The sequence below is a fragment of the Oncorhynchus nerka genome, linkage group LG24 (genome assembly GCF_034236695.1).
Source record: "Oncorhynchus nerka isolate Pitt River linkage group LG24, Oner_Uvic_2.0, whole genome shotgun sequence".
NCBI lineage: Eukaryota > Metazoa > Chordata > Actinopteri > Salmoniformes > Salmonidae > Oncorhynchus > Oncorhynchus nerka.
Genome location: NC_088419.1, coordinates 74004987 through 74025706, shown reverse-complemented (window position 1 = coordinate 74025706; position 20720 = coordinate 74004987). Strand labels below are relative to the sequence as shown.

Below are 20720 nucleotides of genomic sequence, written 5' to 3'. Positions count from 1 at the left end.
CAGTTGGTCTGCGCATGGTTTGAGTACACATCCTGGCAATTCGTCTGGCACTGCAGCTTTATGAATGTTGACCTGTTTAAAAGGTCTTGCTCACATCGGCTACCGAAATCGTAAGCACACAGTTGTCCAGAACAGCTGGTTCTCCCATGCATGCTTCAGTGTTGCTTGCCTCAAAGCTAGCATAAAAGTATTTTAGCTCACAGCTGGGTTTCACTCTGTAGTCCATAATAGTTTTCAAGCCCTGCCACAGCGGGTGTAGAAATCAACAATAAACAAATAGAGAAAACACTGCTTTAATGAAAATCTTTTTATGATTTAGCTTTTAGAGTGTGATCTTCTCAAAAGTATATTAGTTCTTTCTCTATAAATGGCATGACATTCACGCATACCACAAGATACAGAATAAAGTGCTACTGTTCATGTCAAAGAGAGAAAAAAAAACTGCAGAATAGCTAGAACCATAGGATCAAAAAAACATTAACAAAGTCTTACATGTCTCCCAAAACATTTAGTCAGGATTGGATCTTGATTAGAAAAAGCCAACAATGTAGGCATTAACAATACCTAAAGTTTGCTATAAGCACACCACTATACATGGCACTTAATTAAACTTTTTCAAGCAGAAACTCAAAACAAGTGTACAGTTTTAAATAAGTCCCACATTTGAAATAGACATTTTGGCAAAGATCGACACATCTTCAGCCTCCGTGTAACAAAATACTAAGTATGATTTCATACAGATAAACAAAAATATGTTTGGAACAGAAAGGCATTTTGTTTTACTAAAGTCAATCAAATAGGACATGCATTGTAAAACTCATATTGAAGATTTTTCCACAATAAAGGTGCAGAATTGTAACTATGAATGAAGTATGAAGATAAGAACTATAACTGGAGAAACTATACAGTGCAGTACATGGATATACATAGTATTACTATTTGGGAGTGTAGCAAACACAAAAAGGTCAGGTTATGCATTTCAGCCAAGTCAGAGTTGGAATGTTAAGAAGTGTGTGAACCGGTTGATGTGTACTGCAGTCATAGGAGGACGACTCACCAAGTAGTGTCCCAAATGGCACCCTATTCTCTATATAGTGCACTACTTTTTACAAGATCCTATGGGCCCTGGTCAAAAGTAATACACTACAAAGGCAATAGGGTGCCATTTGGGAAGTAACATAGGTGAAAAGGAACAGACGACTCTACGTGTTGGAGGAAAAACAAGTTATTTTCAACATTAATTTTTTTCAACAGCTCTTCATTTTGCTAACTTTTTACTTAGTCTTTTTCTCTAAGAGGTAAGCATTACTTCAGTGCAGCAGATATTTACAAAACCACCATCACCATGAGTAGAAAAAGGAAAGTCAAATGCCATCTATATATGGTCCATAGTTTTTTTTGTTGCAATATCAATATTTTACATCTTACAGTATCTTCTTACAGTTGACAACTATACTAAAATGTACTGGGGTTATGTTATGTGATGCTGATATAGTACAGTACAAGCTTTCCCTGGTAAGGATAGTAATAGGCTGTCCCAAATGGCACCCTATTTCCTATATAATGTAATCATTTTGACCAGACCCCAAAATTGGGCACTATATAGGGGGTAGGATTGTCATTTGGGAAGCAACAATGACCCGTTTCCTTAATTTAGATGCAGCTCGCTCTGTTCAGACAGCCAGTGTCTGGAGGGAGAGAAGAGACCTAGGGTGCTGTCTACTGGAACACCATGCTCATTTATTTATTGTCCAACAACAGAAGACATCAGTCGGTCACAAGCTGCACTGCCTGCTGCCATTTTATGTTAGTCCAGGTTCTTCTCAAACGTTGCCATGATGTCACTCTGCATGGTCATGTCAATGATACCAGACATCTGAGGAAGGAGAGGCGGTAGGTTATGAGATTACAGTCTGGGATTCAACTGTATAAAAGAACAGAAGAATGACTGGCATAATAAAATACATGGAGGAATAAAAGGAACGTACAGCCTCCCGTCTGCGTCGCTCCTGTTCTCTCCTGCGGGCCATCTCCCTCTCCCTGTCCACAGACGTCTGAGTAGTGAGGGGCGGAGGTGGGGTTGGGGCAGCCGCTAGAGACTCCTCTCTCGGGGCCTCTGGAGCTTTAGGAGACGGAGGCTCCACGATGGCCTCTGTCTGCAGGGGGATCTCTGCTGGCTCTGGGGTTGGAGTTCTACAGGGCAGGGGCTCCGGTTCTGCTGCTCTAGGTGGCACTGATACTGGCATCGTCAGGCTGAAAAGTAAACGTCACAACAATGTCAGCTAGCGCATCAAGTATCACTCACATATTGATAGAGATCTACTTCATTATTTGAGGATTTTGGACGAGGAATTATTTCCTACAAGACATGAAACTGATACGACTAAGAAAATATGTTTATGACTGGATGGATGAATAATACCTGCTCTTCCCAGAAGCCATCTCCTTCATCTGCATCCTCCTTAGAATCAGAGCTTTCTCTCTCTCCTCCTTTTCTATGGCTGCCCTGCGAAACTTATCAAAGCTCTCCTTCGATGACCTCACCGTAGAAGGAGTGGAAAGCGACATCTTCCTCAGACTAGCCCAGGAGTCTGCGTTCTTCAGGACAATATCCTACCAAGGATAGTTTCACAAATGAAGTTTCACTTTTTTCGGACAAATAATATGAATGCATCTATGGGCATGCATACAATGTTTTTCAAGTAATTAATGACAATGGTAGTGTTAAGTTCCATTCACGTACCTTTTTGGCAGGCGTGTTTTTTCCGTCAGCAGTGGTTTTATTAGCTGGATGAGATAGGCTGGTGTTGCCACCATCAAACACACTGTCAGAGTGTCTGGTATCTGGGGAGGCAGAGTAAATAGAATCCATTTAAAAGATTTCTGGAAGAAATTCTGAAGGAAAACATTTACACAGCATACGCTGAATGTAAGTACATACATACAGAGTTGTGCTTACTAGTCTGTTTCTGCAGCTTCCTGTAGGGAATCTCCTCCAGTGCTTCCGAGGGCCTCCTGTCATCCTTCACAGGCTGTAATGGGCTGTCTTGTAGAGGGGACAACAGCACTGGGTACAGCTGCTACCAAAAAGTGAGATTTACAGTGTTAAACCGCCATTACCACTCCCAGAGCTAAGGCCAATGCTATTTCACACAATCTGTATCCACTCATTAAGGATTTGGCCAGTAAAAACAGTTAAATCGCAACAAAAAGGAAAAGAACACAGTAGACTTGTATCGATATTAACCCAATTTCCTTCCCCCCAAAATATACCAGCCAACTCTTTTGATATTAATAAATGCCAAGGACAGAGACATTCATTTAAACAGTGATTTAACCCAGTGTCACAATTCATCCATCAACAACAGGAAGAGGGCATACCTCATATCTGCTGCCAGCAGCCTGTAATAAACCTACAGGAGGAGAGGTCAGAGGGGACAACAGTGCAGATAGACCTGATGGACAGGAGAAAAACAAAGCAGTGCATTATTCTCCACAGACAGACACCAACACTGTGGATGTAAGCAGGCAGCAGTTGATGGTGAGCAGAGCGGGATGAGACATGCAGCCTAGGCTACAGCGATGGTGACATGGCATCTATAAAACACTGCAAACAAAGAGACAAAACACAACATCTACAGACGACACACAGACATGATCAGCTATGGGCTGAGAAGCAGGCAGCACACAGGGGAGTGGACATGCTAACAGCTACAAGCTAGGGGGATGCTTAGCTGACTGAAGAGATCTTACCTTCCTGTTGTGCCCTATCAGGTAGATTGAGATAAACTGGCCCAGTTTTCACCTCCTGTGTCTGACCTGGTGACTGACAATGAGGAGAGGTGAGGAGTGCTAAGGGAGAGGGCTGGGGCAAACAGCGTAGGCTCGATGGAGGTTCTTGTGTGGGGGTGGATGTTGTGCTGAGAGGGTCTGTGGGCAGAGTTAGAGCCAGGGAGGGGTCACAGGAAGCGGCAGAAGGGGGGGTGAGGGAGGGGGTAGTAGGGCTCTCAGATAGGGGTCTTGTTGTTGGGGCTGACTGTCAGTAAGCTGCTGGGGAGGCACCATGTTTTTGCGAGGTAGTGGTGCTGCTTTGGAACTAGGTCTTGAAGGCTGCGGAGGCAGGCGGCTGTGTAAGGCTGAAGACAAGTGGGGAGGGGAGATTCAAGAGTAACAGTAAGATAAGGCTTCCATCCCAATCTGACTTCATAGCTAAAATCAACTCAACTTCATCCCACGAGAGACAGAAACACTGACCAGAGAAACCTGGCACCCCACCTATTTAATCTCTAACCCAAACAATGCAATCCTTGGTCCAGCCTGAGACTTTCAATGGGCTTAAAACCTGCTGGTTTACAGGATAAATTGCATTTCCATAGCTAGGGTTGACACTAAGGACTTTGGAAGAGCAGTGTCAACCACCTTTAAATAATTAAAGGGCAGTGTTACAGAACTTGACATGATTGTCCATTGGGTTCCTTTATAGCCAACACACAGAACATGAAGGCAACAAGCGTTTATTACCTGGGGGTGAGATGAGCAGATCTAGAGGAAGCTGGGCTGGGTACTGCTGTGTAGACTGGCCTTTAGTGACTGCTCCTGGGGGTGGAGAGGCAGGCAGGGGCTGGCTGGTCTGGAGAGAAGATTCGGACAATGAGTCTTCTCAGATTTCTTATTTTTAGACTTCAGTTGAGAAGGAAAGGACTTACAATTTATAATGAAAACGCACTGTAGTTCCAACCTTCAAGTATATTCATCCAAATATCACAAAAGTGAACATATAACCATGTGAATTAGGCCATTAGTTTAAAGGAAGCAGGGCCTATGTTACAGATTTACCTTGGTCTTGACCTTGTGTGGATCACCTTTGCTTTTCTTCTTCTTCTTGGTTTTCTTCACTGAAAGACAGGTACAATAGTCATTTAAATTGACCCATTGTAGGATAACTGAAAAAAATAATAATATCTACTTCACTTACTTTCACGTAATATCAAAAAAATTCCACTGACCTACTCTGGAATCACTACTCTCATACCAATTCTCAGCTGAAGCTTAAGTTGTGATCGCAAGCAAATGTGTCTAGTAGGCTTTAACGATTTATGATAAAAATTAAAAGAAAAACAACTTAACAGTAAAATGTCAAGTTGTTTATGAAAATGTATTTATTTGAACCTTTAGGTGTTGACCACCAAGACTAACTATGTTAAAGGTTAAACTGGAACAAGAAAACATTAGCACTGGCCACAAAATGTATAAGTGCAGCAGAAATCCTACTCCATCAAGGTCTGCATTAACGTTAAAATCTGTTGATTACTTTAAATACATCATAGATTGTATGAGTTTTAAGCTAATATTGCTCTATACTAAATCATGCAAAAACCCAACACAAAAAGTACAAAAATCAAAGTACAATCAAAACCAGTATAATTGTGATGAGGACCAGCTGTGACTCTGCAATGGTTCGGAGTATGGAGGGTGAGACGAGGGGGGCGAATAGTATGGTAACACTGTCTGGTACCCATCTGATTTTTGTTATGTTTATCGAAAGATGTATAGCTACCGGTAGGAATGAAAAAAAGATATCTGGATTATAATTAGTGGCTAGTCTGTATGGGTAGTTTTCAATAACTTGTCCCCATGCAGCAGCAGTCTGGGGCCCGTTGGAAAATTAACATTTTGTACAGAAGACTGGCTGTTCTCATTTCAAACCTAACCTATAGTTTGTTTTCAAAAGGTCAAATAAATTCAGTGAAACTACAACAAAACAATAACATTATCAAAAATAAATATAACATCCTAATAATCTGATGAGGTTTGTGTGACAGAGTTGGCTCTATAGACAGACTAAACGTACGTAATAATACAATTTAAAAAACAATATTTCTTCAAGTATTTTGGTTTCGCCAGCAGGTGAAAAGGTGACTGAGTTCTACTGTGCTACAGAGGCTAGAGAGTCCCAGTGGGTTTTAAGCCATATCTTTAACACTCAAGCCATGTGTAGAGAGTGGGGAAAGGGAGTGGGTAGGTAGGGAGGGAGGAAAGTGCTTAGTGCGGAGGAGAACAGCTAACCTGAATCAGAGTCACTGCTATCAGAATTGCTAGAATCACTACTACTGCTGCTGGAGCTGTCAGAGCCGATACCCTCACGGAGACGGGATTGCGGGGCTAGGTCTGGGACAGCAGGAGCCCTGGGGAGCTCATCTGGAGAAAAACAGAGAGGGACAACTGTTATGTATAGGACAACAGAGAGAAAGACTGAGGCAAGCACTGCACAGTTGAGTTATTCACTATTGGACAGAAGAGAGAAAACATAGAAGAACCCATATTCCCTAACTCTTCTAAGGACAACAAGGCCCCTAGATCACAGACACACTGGTCCTTGACAGATCCATATATAAATACAAGAGACCCAGTTTTCAGAATGGCTGCCATGTTAGCGCTCATATAGAACTTTATTCTTGAAATGTTGATGTAACAAAACGAGAGCGCCTACGACAGTTCCCTATGAAATGACCCGCTGTAAACAAGGAAAACAGGGCAGGGAATTTGACGTTTATATTGATTAGCATTCAGGATAATGTGTATCCAAGTCTTTACTGTGTTGTAGTGTCAACAAATTGCATATCTGCTTTCACTGGACATCTTCATAGGTTTTGAAAACTATCAGAAATAAACAACGCAAAAGCGTTATCACTTACTTAGCAATGGAGAAAGTGGCGCCCTGAATGTTCAACCGCATTGACCCAACTATATATACACACTGTATGGCTCTGGTCCTTGCTACCACAGATTCACTGTTTACTTACACGTTGTCTTTTTCTTCTTTGCCAGTGAGCTCATTTCTTCAGTAATACTCTGGAGATATTTCTCTGCATTCTGCTTCTTCACAGTCTGTATTGGTCCTTTGGTTTTCACCAGCTTATTCACTGGTAGAAAGAAGATGGAAAATAACTGACATTTGAGCCTGGTAATGTCCTTGGTCAGCAGTACTGAGATATACAGTGCAATGATCAACCCGCAAGGAAGCTCAGAAAGAAAGGTGTGTACTACAACTACTCACGGTTGTGTTTCTTGGGCCGTTTCCTGAGGCAGGTCATGGCGAAGCTCTCCAGGGCCCTGAGGGTGGAGGGCTTGAGGGTCTCAAAGTCGATCTCGATCTCCTCAGGGTTGGCATTTCTGAGCGAGGCCTCCCTGGCCTGGATGATGTTCACCACCTTACCCAGTTTGTCCCCCGGAAGCTTGTTGATGTCCAGGCTCAGCTGCCTCTTCTCACCGTACGACATGGGCAACGCTGGCACCTCTTCCTCATCAGACTTGTAGGGCACCATTGGGAGTGCCATCTTCCTCCTCTTGCCGTGCCTACAGAGGGGTGAGAAGACATTAAGAAACTCTTGGTAGGACAATGGAAGTTAGTTTCAAAGTAAAATTGGCAACAATAGTCCTGTGTATTTGTTGAAGAAAAGGAGTTACACTGGGGATCGGGATTAGAAAACAATTAGAGCAATTTATCAACAAGGATTTGCCACTTACACTGCAGACGTGCCCTTATTGATGCCCCTCTGCTGTACTTTAGGTTTGGTCTTCCTCAGGTCTTCTTCCTGCTTCGGTCTACTACTTGTTTCCTTCTTTTTTCTTCTCTCCTTTGATTTCTCTTTCTTCTTTGGTTTGAGCAGGGGCTCCTGCGTGAGTTTCTGCAGCTGATCGTGTACCGCTTTCAACTGAAAAGAAGAGAGTTAGATACATGGCAGTAGGTAACAGAACAGTAATGTCAGCATGGCCAGGTAAGATGACACAACATACCTGTTCCTCTAGTTTAGCCAGCCGTAGAACTCTGGCCTCCTCTTCCTCCTCCTCTTCCTCCGTACCAGAGGAGGACTCTGATTCAGAAGAGCTCTCGCTGTCACTGCTGCCTGTGCTGGAAGAGCACTCAGGCCCATCTCCTCTCGCTTTCTTGTCCCCGTGGTGACCGTGGTGTCCTGGATCACCCGCACTCCTCACTGGCTCGTCTGGAAGCTTCAGCCAGCGTGCCTCAAACACATCCTGGTGGGTAGGGGCCACAAGTCATCTAGTCAAAACTTCTCACCAACCATCTATTCATTCATATTGCACTTTTGTTATTCCATCGCAATTTATTTAAACAACTTCTAGGGACTGGACTGGCTGAAACCAAGGGCAATCATACCTGGAGTTTTCTTGCCATAATAACAACTTCGTGGGTGGGTGGGTTGTATTTGTAACAGTTGGAAAACATGAGTCTGAAATCAGCAGCAAACTCCTGGGCATCCATGTACTCACGTTCGTCCATTTTTTTCTGTGAGAAAACACGCAAATACTGTCATCTTCATAATAGTGAGAGAGATCAAGGAACAAGATACAGCTACACCAAAGTAACCTTGGCAGATACTAACTAGCCTCTTGTTCAACAAGTTTAGTGTAACACGGCTATCTAACCCGTATGGTGCCCAGGTCCATGGGCTGCTTGATGATGTCGTGGTAGTCGCGTAGACCCAGGGCCTCCGTATCCACCGGCTTATAGAAGGGCCAGCCATAGGCCGCGTGCCTCTTGGTGAACATCTCCTTCAGGATGCAGTTACAGAAGCGGAGCTGATCAGAGAGCTTCCTCTTTTTGCTCTGGTGGTGCTGGGGAGAGTCCGGCAGGTCTTTCCTGGGGGGTTTGATGGGCCGACTGCTGCCCCGCCTGGAGAACAGCTTACAGGCCATCGAGCCATCAACGATGGGGGACGACTCGCAGCTGGTGATCGGAGCAGAGGCTGTCGGCGTGGTGGTGTCTGCTTTTCTCTTCACACCCTTCTTTATCTGAAACGATACGAATACAACAGCGCTGGGTGTTATCTGAGAAGGGTGGAAATTCAATCAAACTACAGACTAAACAGAGGTTGCACAATATACATGTTGCAAAGTATTCTGGAAACTACAAAAGTGATGTTTATGTGGAATAGAGGTTAAAGTTGCTGTCAAAATATATACACAATACACACTGAGGTAATTGTGAAGAGGTACTGACTTTGGCTACTATGTGTGAGGAGAGCTGGGCAGCAGGGGGGACGGTGTGGAGGGCCTCAGGAGGGATGACTGTCACTGTCTGCTGGAACACCACCTCAGACACAGGGGACTGGGGCCTCAGCTTCACCACACCTACACAGAGGAACATAGGACATTTAGAAGGCAGTGTGTACTCCTAGGAGTATATAATAGATAGTATGGAGCTCTATGGCCCTGGTTGAAAGTAGTCACTATAAAGGGAATAGGGTGCCACCCATTTGGGATGCATACAATTGATGTGCAAGATTAAGCAGCTGGAGCAGCTGTGTAGCCTACTAGCAGAGGATGACTTCCTCCCACCCTTCACTGGTGTCTTGGTTGTGATGGCAGATATCTCAGTCTCTTCCTGGGGCATCTCAGCCACTCTCTGTAGGAAGATCTTCTCCAAGGCTTGGGCCATCAGAACTATGTCATCTCCAGGCTGGAAAAATGTAATCCCGATTATTGTGCATTCTGTCATTCAATAGGAGACCATGTAGGCCTACACTATTGGTGCGCGGCAAATGAATACAATATTATTATGAAGTGTTAACTTTTTTTCCTTACCCGATTATATACATAGCAGTTGGTGAAGAGTTTGTTGAAGTCCTGTATGCATTCCAATGCTTTGCAGTAATAATTATTCTGAAGACGCTTCTTGATGGTGCTCAAGTCCATTGGCGTCTTGATAATTGTATAGTAATCCTAAAATAGAAAAATAATGGGAAAACGTTAAATACAAAAGATAAGATTATCAAGGTGGAGGAAGGATGGAGGAAATGGAAAATGAAGATGAGGAAATGAAAAATAAACAAGTACAATTTTAGTCATTTAGTAGACACTTACCTAGAGCAACTTAGTCAGTGCACTCAACTTATACTGAACAAAAATATAAAACGTAACATGTAATAGTAGTGTAATAATAATAATAATAATAATAAGTGGTCGCATGTTTCATGAGCTGAAATAAAAAATCCCAGAAATGTTCCATACACACAAAAAGCTTATTTAAAAAATAATAATAATTGTGCACAAATTTGTTTACATCCCTGTTAGTAAGCATTTCTCCTTTCCCAAGATAATCCATCCACCTGACAGGTGTGGCATATCAAGATGATTCAACAGCATGATCATTCCACAGGTGCACCTTGTGCTGGGGACAATAAAAGGCCACTCTAAAATGTGCAGTTTTGTCACACAACGCCAGAGTTGAGGTGATCTTTTTGAGGGAGAGTGCAATTGGCATACTGACTGCAGGAATGTTCCCCAGAGCTGCTGAAAGAGAATTGAATGTTCATTTCTCTACCATAAGTAGCCTCCAACGTCATTTTAAAAGAATTTGTCAGTACGTTCAACTGGCCTCAACTGTAGACCACATGTAAACACACCAGCCCAGGACCTCCACAGCTGGCTTAATCACCTACAGGATAGTCTGAGACCAGTCACCAGGACAGCTGATGAAACTGAGGAGTATTTCCATCTGTAATAAAGCCCTTGTGGGGAAAAAACTAATTTTGATTGCCTGGCCCATGCTGCCCAGTGGGTGGGCCTGGCTCATCCCAGGCCCACCTGTGGCTTCGGCCCTGCCCAGTCATGTGAAATCCATATATTAGGACCCAATTTATTTATTTCAATTGACTGACTTCCTTATATGAACTATGACTCATTGAAATGATTGTGTTTAAATTTGTGTTTAGAATAGTTTAGTTTAGTAGGGAAAAACAACTATATATAAAAGTCATTGCAAGTAACAAAAAGTGAGACTCACTGGAATGTGCAGTCCGACAGCATCAACAGGCGTCCTGAAAGGCCAGGAGAAGTTGTGTCTCCACAGGGCCTTGACCACCACCTTCTCCAGGTACTGCAGCTGGTTGGTTTGGCGACCAGGTTTCTTTGGGTTGTTGAACTTCGGCGGAGGAGGGTTCACGCCTCCCACCCTGGACACCGAAGGGTATTTGGCGTCCGTCATCATGATGCAGTCCAAAGCGCGGTGGACACGGGGTAGCAGTTATTTTCCGTAGCTCAGCTCTCATCACACATCTTCCTCCAATACTACTGAAAGAGAGGGGTGGTTTTCAGCATGGCTGGGCATTTCTCTATAACCGTACAATAATAATAACAAAACCCCTTTTGATCCCCTGGTACAATATCCAAAGCAGAATCACACTGCCATGGAGATGAAGTTGCTGGATTGACTGTTTTATTAAGATAGGAAGGATTGTCACAATTTTAAAAACACAGCCATGAAAATACCATCTGCATAAAATCAAAGATGGCTCTGAAATCCCAATATGTAAACCCGTCACTGCTATATCGTACACCAGTATGTCCATAGACGATGCAATACAGGCAGGTTGATTTGGTGTTTTTGTGCAGGGGAAAGGTTTTACTGACAAGGGTTTTTCTAAATAAAATTGAGCGCAAAACATAACTACAAAAAACAAACAATTAATCCTATGATATTCAGAACTGGTTTCTACTGCCATCTACTGGACCTGTGCATTGTGGGCTACAGGCAACATTACAATTCTCATTACAATTCCAATGTGGAATCTAAAGCGCGAAATTTGCTTACCTCATATCTGTCAGAGAAACATCGCTTGACAAATAAAACCGCAGATATTTAAAAAAAAATATATATACAAATTCTCCCCCTCTGTAAGTAGTGATCTCCCTTACCATCCAACCAAATGGTTTTATGAAAAGTATGGGCATATCAATTGACTCTACAATGCCAACTGATTAACTTGTAAGCATCTATGTTTTCAGTCAAGCATTTTTGACAATTAGTTACACTCATAAGTAGCAACATTCTAGGCAGCAACACTTTATGAAAAGCATTAGGCCTATTCACGTCACAGAAAAAATAGAAAAGTCACTAAGTTCAAGGTTCTACATCACAGTATCAATGTAATATCCTAGGAAAATCATATTTTTATGATTATTCAACCTAACCCTGTTATTCCAAACATTCATAAAATACCCAACTTTCAGCCATAAATTATTCAACATTACCAAAGATATGTATTACATAACATGCATATGAACAAACTACGCTGTCCATTATACAGTAAACTATAGGCCCAATTTCTCTGGGTAATTCCCAATCAGTTGAACGTTTTCAACTTTTCACTCAAATTTGAAAAACACCTCCAATACACTTGTAGGCAGGGGACGTTTAGTGTAATTCACAGCCTTAAAAAAATCCAACTAGGTACCTAACAGTTCACAAAAAAAACATTTGTGCTGGCACAGATGGATGCCTTTGTTACCCACTTACCCCATCAAGAATATTGCAATCTTCCAAAAAAAGGTACACATTCAATGAGATTTGACTTTTGCCCATACCCAATCAAAGAATTTACATTACAAGTTATGTTGATATTTCTAGGCAGTTTATTTTCTTTCAATAAATACATTGTATTTTTTACAGAGAAACTATAATTTGCACTCCCAAGGACATACAAAACATTAGAAAATGAACATTAAAAATAAACAGAAAATACAATTCATAACAAGACTAAAATTGGTTTACAATTAACATTACCTAATGTTGTATAATTAAGTAGTATGTTATGAAAAAAAATACATGCAGCTAATATTGAACAAAACATTTTTTTTTGGGGGGGCAAACTTAAGCCTTGGACTGAATAGAAAGAAAAACAGCATCATGCATTTTTATTTACCAGGAGAGCGTAACGTTACAGATTAATGTGTGCATTTACATGTGAGAAGTGATGGATGTGTAGGTGCATTTTATTATTTAAACATGCAGTTGTTTACTCTGACCAGGGTTGTCACTAGTTACCACTGCCACGAGAAACAATGCGTCACTGTGTAATTTCTGACTGCCCCCTACTGGTAGATATGGAAGTAATTGGTTGGCATCAGGCCAGGGTCCGTGCAATCGGAATCCATGGGATATCTCTATAAAGCTCAGTTCTTGTGACCCTACTCCTAATTTAATGAACAATGATCCACCTCCAGAAACAGGCCCAATAACTTATTGGTAAAAGTGTTATATATACATACACACACATCTTAATTGTATTATTTAAGATGTATTTATTGTTAGACACTACTACACTGTTGGAGCTAGGAACACAAGCCTTTCAGACAGCGGCAATAACATCTGCTAAATATGTGAACAATAAAATGATTTAGACCATGCGTAGTCTATTATGATTCATTATGCTCTCTAAATAGTATTATTTTTGTCATTTCACTTTTAAGATGCCATTGCTAATTTAAGAGCTTTGTTGCACATTTAAAATACCCAAATGCAGGACAACAGGATGATTTTGCAGGTCAGTGTAGCCTACATTAACTTTTGGGGGACTATTCAGCTGGTGTAAACAGTAACACTGCTATTATATTTGGTTCTGTTATGTAGAATCATTAAGTGATCTTCCAAGACATTGATTCAGCTTTGATCGTACTTTACTAAAGGAGAACAATTATGAGAAGAGGCACTACAGCAGTACTACACTCCTGTGTAACCAAACAAGCTAATTGAATCGCACCTAGCCTACTCTTGCCTCATGCAACATTTGGTGAGGCAGAAACAAGAGTTAACATGTATGTTATGAAAATGTGGGAATATTTGGCCATGGATACATTGCTGGTTGAGCTCAACTCTCAGGGGGGGGAATGTAAAACAGTTAGGAAGGGAGACTTAAAAATGGGAGAGTGAAGTACCAGAAAATATGCAGAATGAGCAACTAATGAGCATGAAGAGCCTTGAATTTGACAAAATGACCTTATATCCTTCAGTCTAACACGGCAATTTACTTTTGTAACTCTGTCAGAAGCACGCTTTTTGTAAGTAGTCAGTCCCAATTGTCCACCAAGTTCAGCTGAAATATATCCCAAAAGAATTTAAGAAATGTGATTGAAGATAGGCCTATGATACTGGCGCACGTCTCGCGCAGAATATCAGATCGGAGCATTGATTGAGATTGGGCAGCAGATAGCCTAGAGCGTTGGACTAGTAACTGGAAGGTTGCAAGGTAAAAACCCACCATTCTGCCCCTGAACAAGGCAGTTAACCCACTGTTCCTAGGCCATCATTGAAAATAAGAATTTGTTCTTAACTGACTTGCCTAGTTAAATAAAAGGTTAAAAAAACAATTTGAGATGTGGGTTTGAGATGTGCTTAACACCTCGATCACACCAACAACATTGCACTAAGTGGTATGCAGCATCATCTGGATGTCTGCTACAAAAGTAAAAAATTCACCTTATCCTTCCATTTCTGTCAAGCAATCGAACCATACAGTGATGCATACGTTTTATAAATCCAACGTACCATTGGAAATTAATTTACCTTCGACGTCCCAGAATGCAATGACATTGTCAGTGTGATCAAGGCGCTACATGGGCATTCCGTCGTCTGCACTGGCTGTGTGCACAGTGCTGTTGTGAAGAAAGTTGGTGTTTATACAGGACCGCTCGCCCTTACCTACAATCAACCAAATAATGTCAATACGGAGCTATACTGAGCCCTACGCATTATTACACCATTTGAGAGGCACACGGCGAAGCAGAATGGAGTTCAATTAACGTTAGGCCTCTGCGTGCTCCGACTACATTTTCGGATCAAGCATTTACTGGCTCTTACACACCGCTGTTTGAATTAAGCACCACGTTAAAATACTATTTAATTCCCTTCATCTGAATATAGGAATGTCAGCTAAAATCATGCATGCCAGTTAAGTGCACACAGCGTAACATACTAAATCAAATGAGAAGACGTTTTGTAATATTTAGTAGAACAGACATGCTCCTGTCGGTATTAGGCAGTTATCTGCAAAGCAGCCCCCCCGATAATGTTATTGCAGAGCTACACTGAAAAAACGACCTCTTCAGAATCCATGACGGAAATCCGTCGCAGTGACGGAGAATTTCCCCCCTGCTGTACATAGCTAGCTAACGTTAGTCAGCTACAACATAGCTAGCTAACGTTCGTCAAATAATGTTACATTGTTGAAGTTAACAAACGTTAGTGAGCTATAGTTTGTGCGCATTATTGGTCAACTCCATGCTTGCATGACGCAATCAACGTGGTTGGACCGAAATGTGGTGGCTAGCACGTGAGAATTTACAACCTGACTTTCGTACGAAAAAAATGAAAGCTTCGCCCAGCCAACAAATATGAAATTCTACCTTGTAGCTAAAGATTGAATGCTGAACATGGCTCAGATTTTGCAGTGAACGTGACAAACGAATCTTGGATGGCTAACGTTAGTCATAGCTAGTTAGCAATGCTAGTTAGCTTTATGTAACAAAATGGTGACAGGAAATGATTTCCGTGTCAAGGGCCCACACAAAACGGAGGCCAACCGCTCAAACTTGAAACAGCTCCACCACACACACACACACCTTCCATATCAACGTTATAAGGAGATACACAAAAAGTAACCAGCTGATTAAATGTAATGTGTTAACGTTATATATCCCTGACCTCTTTTCACATTTACCTTTCCGTCTCTGGCACAACAAGATTGTTTTTACTGCCGAACTGAGACAGACGTTCTTTGCCGACCGTGTTCTGCTGGAAGGATGCCAAATGAAACTGTCGCCGATGATGCGGTGGATAAAAATGTTGCTGTTTTTAGTTTGCTAACAAATAATATTTAAAAAAAACAATACACGGTTTTACCAATATCAAGTACATTGAAAACGAGTCTTCAATGGCGGACGTCTCTATGGGCAACCGCCTCATATTTATACACTTCAGTTCAGAACTCAAGCGGTGATTGGTCAAACCAGTTCACGTGGTACATTCAGTCCTTGATTTCCTCACTAGCGTGGGAGAGGATTTCGTTTTACTAAATAAAAATATCCTAGATATTGTTATATCAAACATCGGTTCACCTTGAGCTCACTGACATCCGGGTCCTCTTTTTCGATGTAGTAACCTAGATAGTTTGAAAGTTAGAGAAGGCACTCGTTAAAAAAACACGGAAAAGCAGGGTATTTTTCAAAATGCAACATAACTGGTCAAACCACATCACATGACCATTCTAGAACCTTCCATTGATGTGTAAGAATGAAAATTGCCACTAAACAACACATTTCTTGCGAACATTATACACAAATGTGTTTCTAGTCGCTGTTTCGTCGATATGGTGCCTGTCCCAAAGAATGCGTACAGCCAAGCGGTGTAGGTAGTTCAGCTGAGAACTATCACAGTTTCGAAGCCAACATCGCGAGACTTCCGGGAATTCTTGCCAAACAGACCAATCCGGGAATTGCCGTTTGATGTCAATAAGAACAATTCTTCCTTAATGGTACATTTTCGCGAAATCTAAAGGTACAACCTATATTTGTGTCAATGTCTTAAATAGTTGAACATGTTATTTCTCCAACCTCGTGAAAGTGACAAACTGATACGTTTTAATTTTCGTCAAAAACAACTTTATATCGAACGAGTGCCTTTGATTTGAGGCAATTTGGCTTTACGTCCATGGCTTTGACGTCATGTCTAGCCTTGTTGGCTCCCTTTTCTGATCATCACTTGATTTCCCTGAATTTACAAGCTACTAAAAAATCAAAAGGTACTCGAGGATATTGGAAATTAAACAATACACTTCTTAAAGATACTGATCTCATTGAAAACATACAATCATTAGCTAAATATATTTTTGCTAGAAAAGACTTGGGTCATGGGAGTAGATGGGAATTTTTCAAATATAAAGTCAGAGTGGTAGCCATTAAACGCGCCAAAGAGCTGATGCAATTAAAGAACCATAGAGAAAAGGAGATGATGAGCAAGCTTGACAGTTTTCTAAAGAAAGATAATCTATCTGAAGAAGAGGAGTCTGTGTTCAGGTCTTTACAACTAGAATTAGAACAGACTTACACGGATTTGGCAAAGGGTGCCTTTGTAAGGTCAAGAGCAAAATGGATTGAAGAGGGGGAAAAAACACTAGTTACTTTTTTGCACTTGAAAAGAGAATCTACAAAAGAAAATATATAACTGCACTCAAAATTAACTATGTTTTATATGCAAAGATCCCATTACAATATCATAATTTGTCAATTCCTTTTATGAAAACCTTTACAGCTCTCAATTTCAGGAAGATGGTTGTGAAAGTAACATTTGCCACATTCAGAATTGTGTCCCTGTAATTGAGGATGATTTCCACTCAGTTTGCGATTCACCTGTGTCAATTGGAGAAATTAGAGAGGCTCTGAATTCAATGAAAAAAGGGAAATCACCTGGCCCTGATGGCCTGTCAGTTGAATTCTATTGACATTTTTGGGAGTTACTAGAAGACCCGATTTTCAATATGTTTCAAGATTGCATTAAAAATGGGGAAATAGTCTCCACTATGAAACAGGGCCTTATTTCATTGATTCCAAAGCCTGATAAAGACCCTTCTCTCATTGACAATTGGAGACCAATTACTTTATTAAATGTTGATTACAAATGGATTGCTCTGCTTTATGCCAAAAGATTAAAGAAAGGAATAGATACCATTATAAATGAGACTCAAACAGGATTTATGAAGGGCCGTCACATAAGCTCTAACATTCGTTTAGTCTTGGACCTTATAGATTATTCAGATGCAATTGACTCAGATGCGGTTGTCCTATTTCTGGACTTCTGTAAAGCCTTTGACACAATTGAACATGAATTTCTCTTTAGGTCTCTTAAACTTTTTGGATTTGGTGAACATTTTATTAAAGTATTTAGCATGTTTTACAAATATATAAATAGTTATGTGCTACTAAACCTTAATACTTCCAAAAGATTTAGTATCAACAGAAGTGTACGACAGGGATGCCCAATTTCGCCATTTTTATTCATTTTGGTTGTGGAACGTCTATCTCTAGATATTCTGAATGATGCAAATCTGTATGGCTTAACCATTTAAACCATCTTTTCTTAAGAGACAAAGACCAGGCCGCACATGCCCTTAATGCTATAACTGTATTTTCTATTGCACCAGGATTAAAACTGAATGTTTGTAAATGTGAAATCTTATGTTTATTTGACTCTGATGATAAAGAAATTGAAAATATTCCTGTAAAGGATTGTGTTAAATATTTAGGAATACATCTGTCAAAAAAACACTTAGACAACATTTGAATTTCTCTCCTAAAATTTAGAGAACTAAAAATATATTTAATAATTGGCTACAAAGAGATCTTTCTATACTTGGGAGAGTACTTCTGTCCAAGGCAGAGGGACTGTTTCGTTTTGTGTACCCCTCATTATTGTTATGTGTAAATCCAGCTACTTGTAAAGAGATCAATAAGACCTTTCTTGACTTCATCTGGAAAAATAAGTCTCACAAACTAAAAAAAGATGTCCTTTCTAACAAAAGAGCTGAAGGCGGTCTAGAAGTGTCGGATTTTGTTGACATAAATAACACTTTCAAGATAAACTGGTTGAAAAAATGTTTGCTCGATACTGATTCAATATGGTATTTCATTCCAAATAATGTGTTTAATAAATTGGGAGGTCTTCAGTTTTTACTGAAATGTAATTATATTCCTGAAAGATTACCTGCTAAATTGGCTAGGTTTCACCAAGAAGCTTTACTGGCCTGGAAAATATGTTTCCTGCACAATTTTTCCCCTCATAAAGCTCTTTTGTGGAATAATTCAGACATAACTGTAAGGAATAAGTCCTTGTTCTACACCAGCTGGCATGAGAGGAATATTGACTTTGTTTTTTATATTTTCGACAACAAGGGTATTATTCTCACATATGAACAATTTATAACATTGCAAGAGTTTCCAATACCTTTCAGAGAGTTTATTTCTGTGATCAAAGCCGTTCCCAGTGGTCTAACTACACTTATGAAAAGTGGTGTCCACATCACCAACAAACTATCATGGTCCAAACACACCAAGAAAGTTGTGAAGAGTGCCCGACAATGCCGTTCCCCCATCAGGAGACTGAAAAGATTTGGCAGGGCTCCCCAGATCCTCAAAAGGTTCTACAGCTGCACCATCGAGAGCTTATTTATCTAAAATGTTGTAAACACATTTACAGTGTCTTCGGAAAGTATTCAGACCCCTTGACTTTTCCACATTTTGCTATGTTACAGCCTTATTCTAAAATGGATTACATTTTTTTCAAATCTATGCTATGTGACTTGAAATTGAGCTCAGGTGCATCCTGTTTCCACTGATCATGCTTTAGATGTTTCTACAACTTGATTGGAGTCCACCTGTGGTAAATTCAATTGATTGTATATGAAAAGGCACACACCTGCCGATATAAGGTCCCACAGTTGACAGTGCATGGCAGTGCAAAAACCATGAGGTCGAAGGAATTGTCCAAAGAGCTCCGAGACAGGATTGTGTCGAGGCACAGATCTGGGGAAGGGTACTGAAAAATGTCTGCAGCACTGAAGGTCCCCAAGAACACAGTGGACTCCATCATTCTTAAATGGAAGAAGTTTGGAACCACCAAGACTCTTCCTAGAGCTGGCCACCTGGCCAAACTGAGCAATTGGGGAGAAGGGCCTTGGTCAGGGAGGTGACCAAGAACCAGATGGTCAATCTGACAGAGCTCCAGAGTTCCTCTGTGGAGATTGGAGAACCTTCCAGAAGGACAACCATTTCTGCAGCACTCTACCAATCAGGCCTCAGTAAAAGTTACATGACAGCCCACTTGAAGTTTGTCAAAAGGCACCTAAAGAATCTCAGACCATGAGAAACAAGATTCTCTGATCTGATGAAACCAAGATTCAACTCTTTGGCTTGAATGACAAGCATCAAATCTGGAGGAAACCTGGCACCATCCCTACGGTGAAGCATGGTGGTGGCAGCATCATGCTATGTGGGTGTTTTTCAGTGGCATGGACTGGGAGAGTAGTCAGGATCGAGGCAAAGATGAATGGGGCAAAGTATATAAAGAGCTCCTTGATGAAAACCTGCTCCACAGCGCTCAGCGACTGTTCACCTTCCAACAGGACAACAATCCTAAGCACACAGCCAAGACAACGCAGGAGTGGCTTCGGGACAAGTCTCTGAATGTCCTTGGGTGGCCCAGGCAGAGCCTGGACTTGAACCTGAAAATAGCTGTGCAGCAACACTCCCCATCCAACCTGACAGAGCTTGAGAGAGTCTGCAGAGAAGAATGGGAGAAACTCCGCAAATACAAGTGTGCCAAGCTTGTAGTGTCATACCCAAGAAGATACGCGGCTGTAATTATTGCTAAAGGTTCTTCATCAAAGTACTGAGAAAAGGTTCTGAATACTTACTTAAATGTAATATTTCAAATGTTTGGTTTTTTAAAAATGTACAAAAATGTCTAAAAAAATGTTTTTGCTTTGTCATTATGAGGTATGTATTGTGTGTAGATTGATGAAATTAATTATAAAAAATATTTAAAAAACATTTTAGAATAAGGCTGTAACCTAACAAAATGTGGAAAAATTCAAGGGGCCTGAATAATTTCCTTTGGCACTGTATTTATATCCCTGTTAGTGAGCATTTCTCTTTTGTCAAGATAATTGATCCACCTGACAGCTGTGGCATATTAAAAAGCATGATCATTACACAGGTGCCACTTGTGCTGGGGACAATAAAAGGCCACTCTTAAATGTGCAATTTTGTCACAACACAATGGCATGCTGACTACAAGAATGTTCACTAGAGCTGTTGAAAGAAAATGTTATGTTCATTTTTCTACCATAAGCTGCCTTCAATGTCGTTCT

General features: G+C 40.9%; 1 protein-coding gene across 1 annotated transcript; it reads right to left on the bottom strand.

Annotated features, from left to right (window-relative positions):
* Window positions 1-277: 277 nt before the first annotated feature.
* On the bottom strand, window positions 278-15999 carry brdt (bromodomain, testis-specific). Its single transcript, XM_029633078.2, is given in 22 exon segments — window positions 278-1876; window positions 1989-2253; window positions 2423-2613; window positions 2744-2844; window positions 2960-3080; window positions 3382-3455; window positions 3754-4014; window positions 4017-4136; window positions 4522-4630; window positions 4837-4895; window positions 6067-6198; window positions 6804-6923; window positions 7058-7356; window positions 7528-7715; window positions 7798-8037; window positions 8180-8308; window positions 8449-8814; window positions 9023-9153; window positions 9361-9481; window positions 9607-9744; window positions 10808-11094; window positions 15519-15999. Coding segments are annotated over 21 exon segments (3438 nt in total). The 5' UTR covers window positions 11012-11094; window positions 15519-15999; the 3' UTR covers window positions 278-1807.
* Between the last annotated feature and the right edge of the window lie 4721 nt (window positions 16000-20720).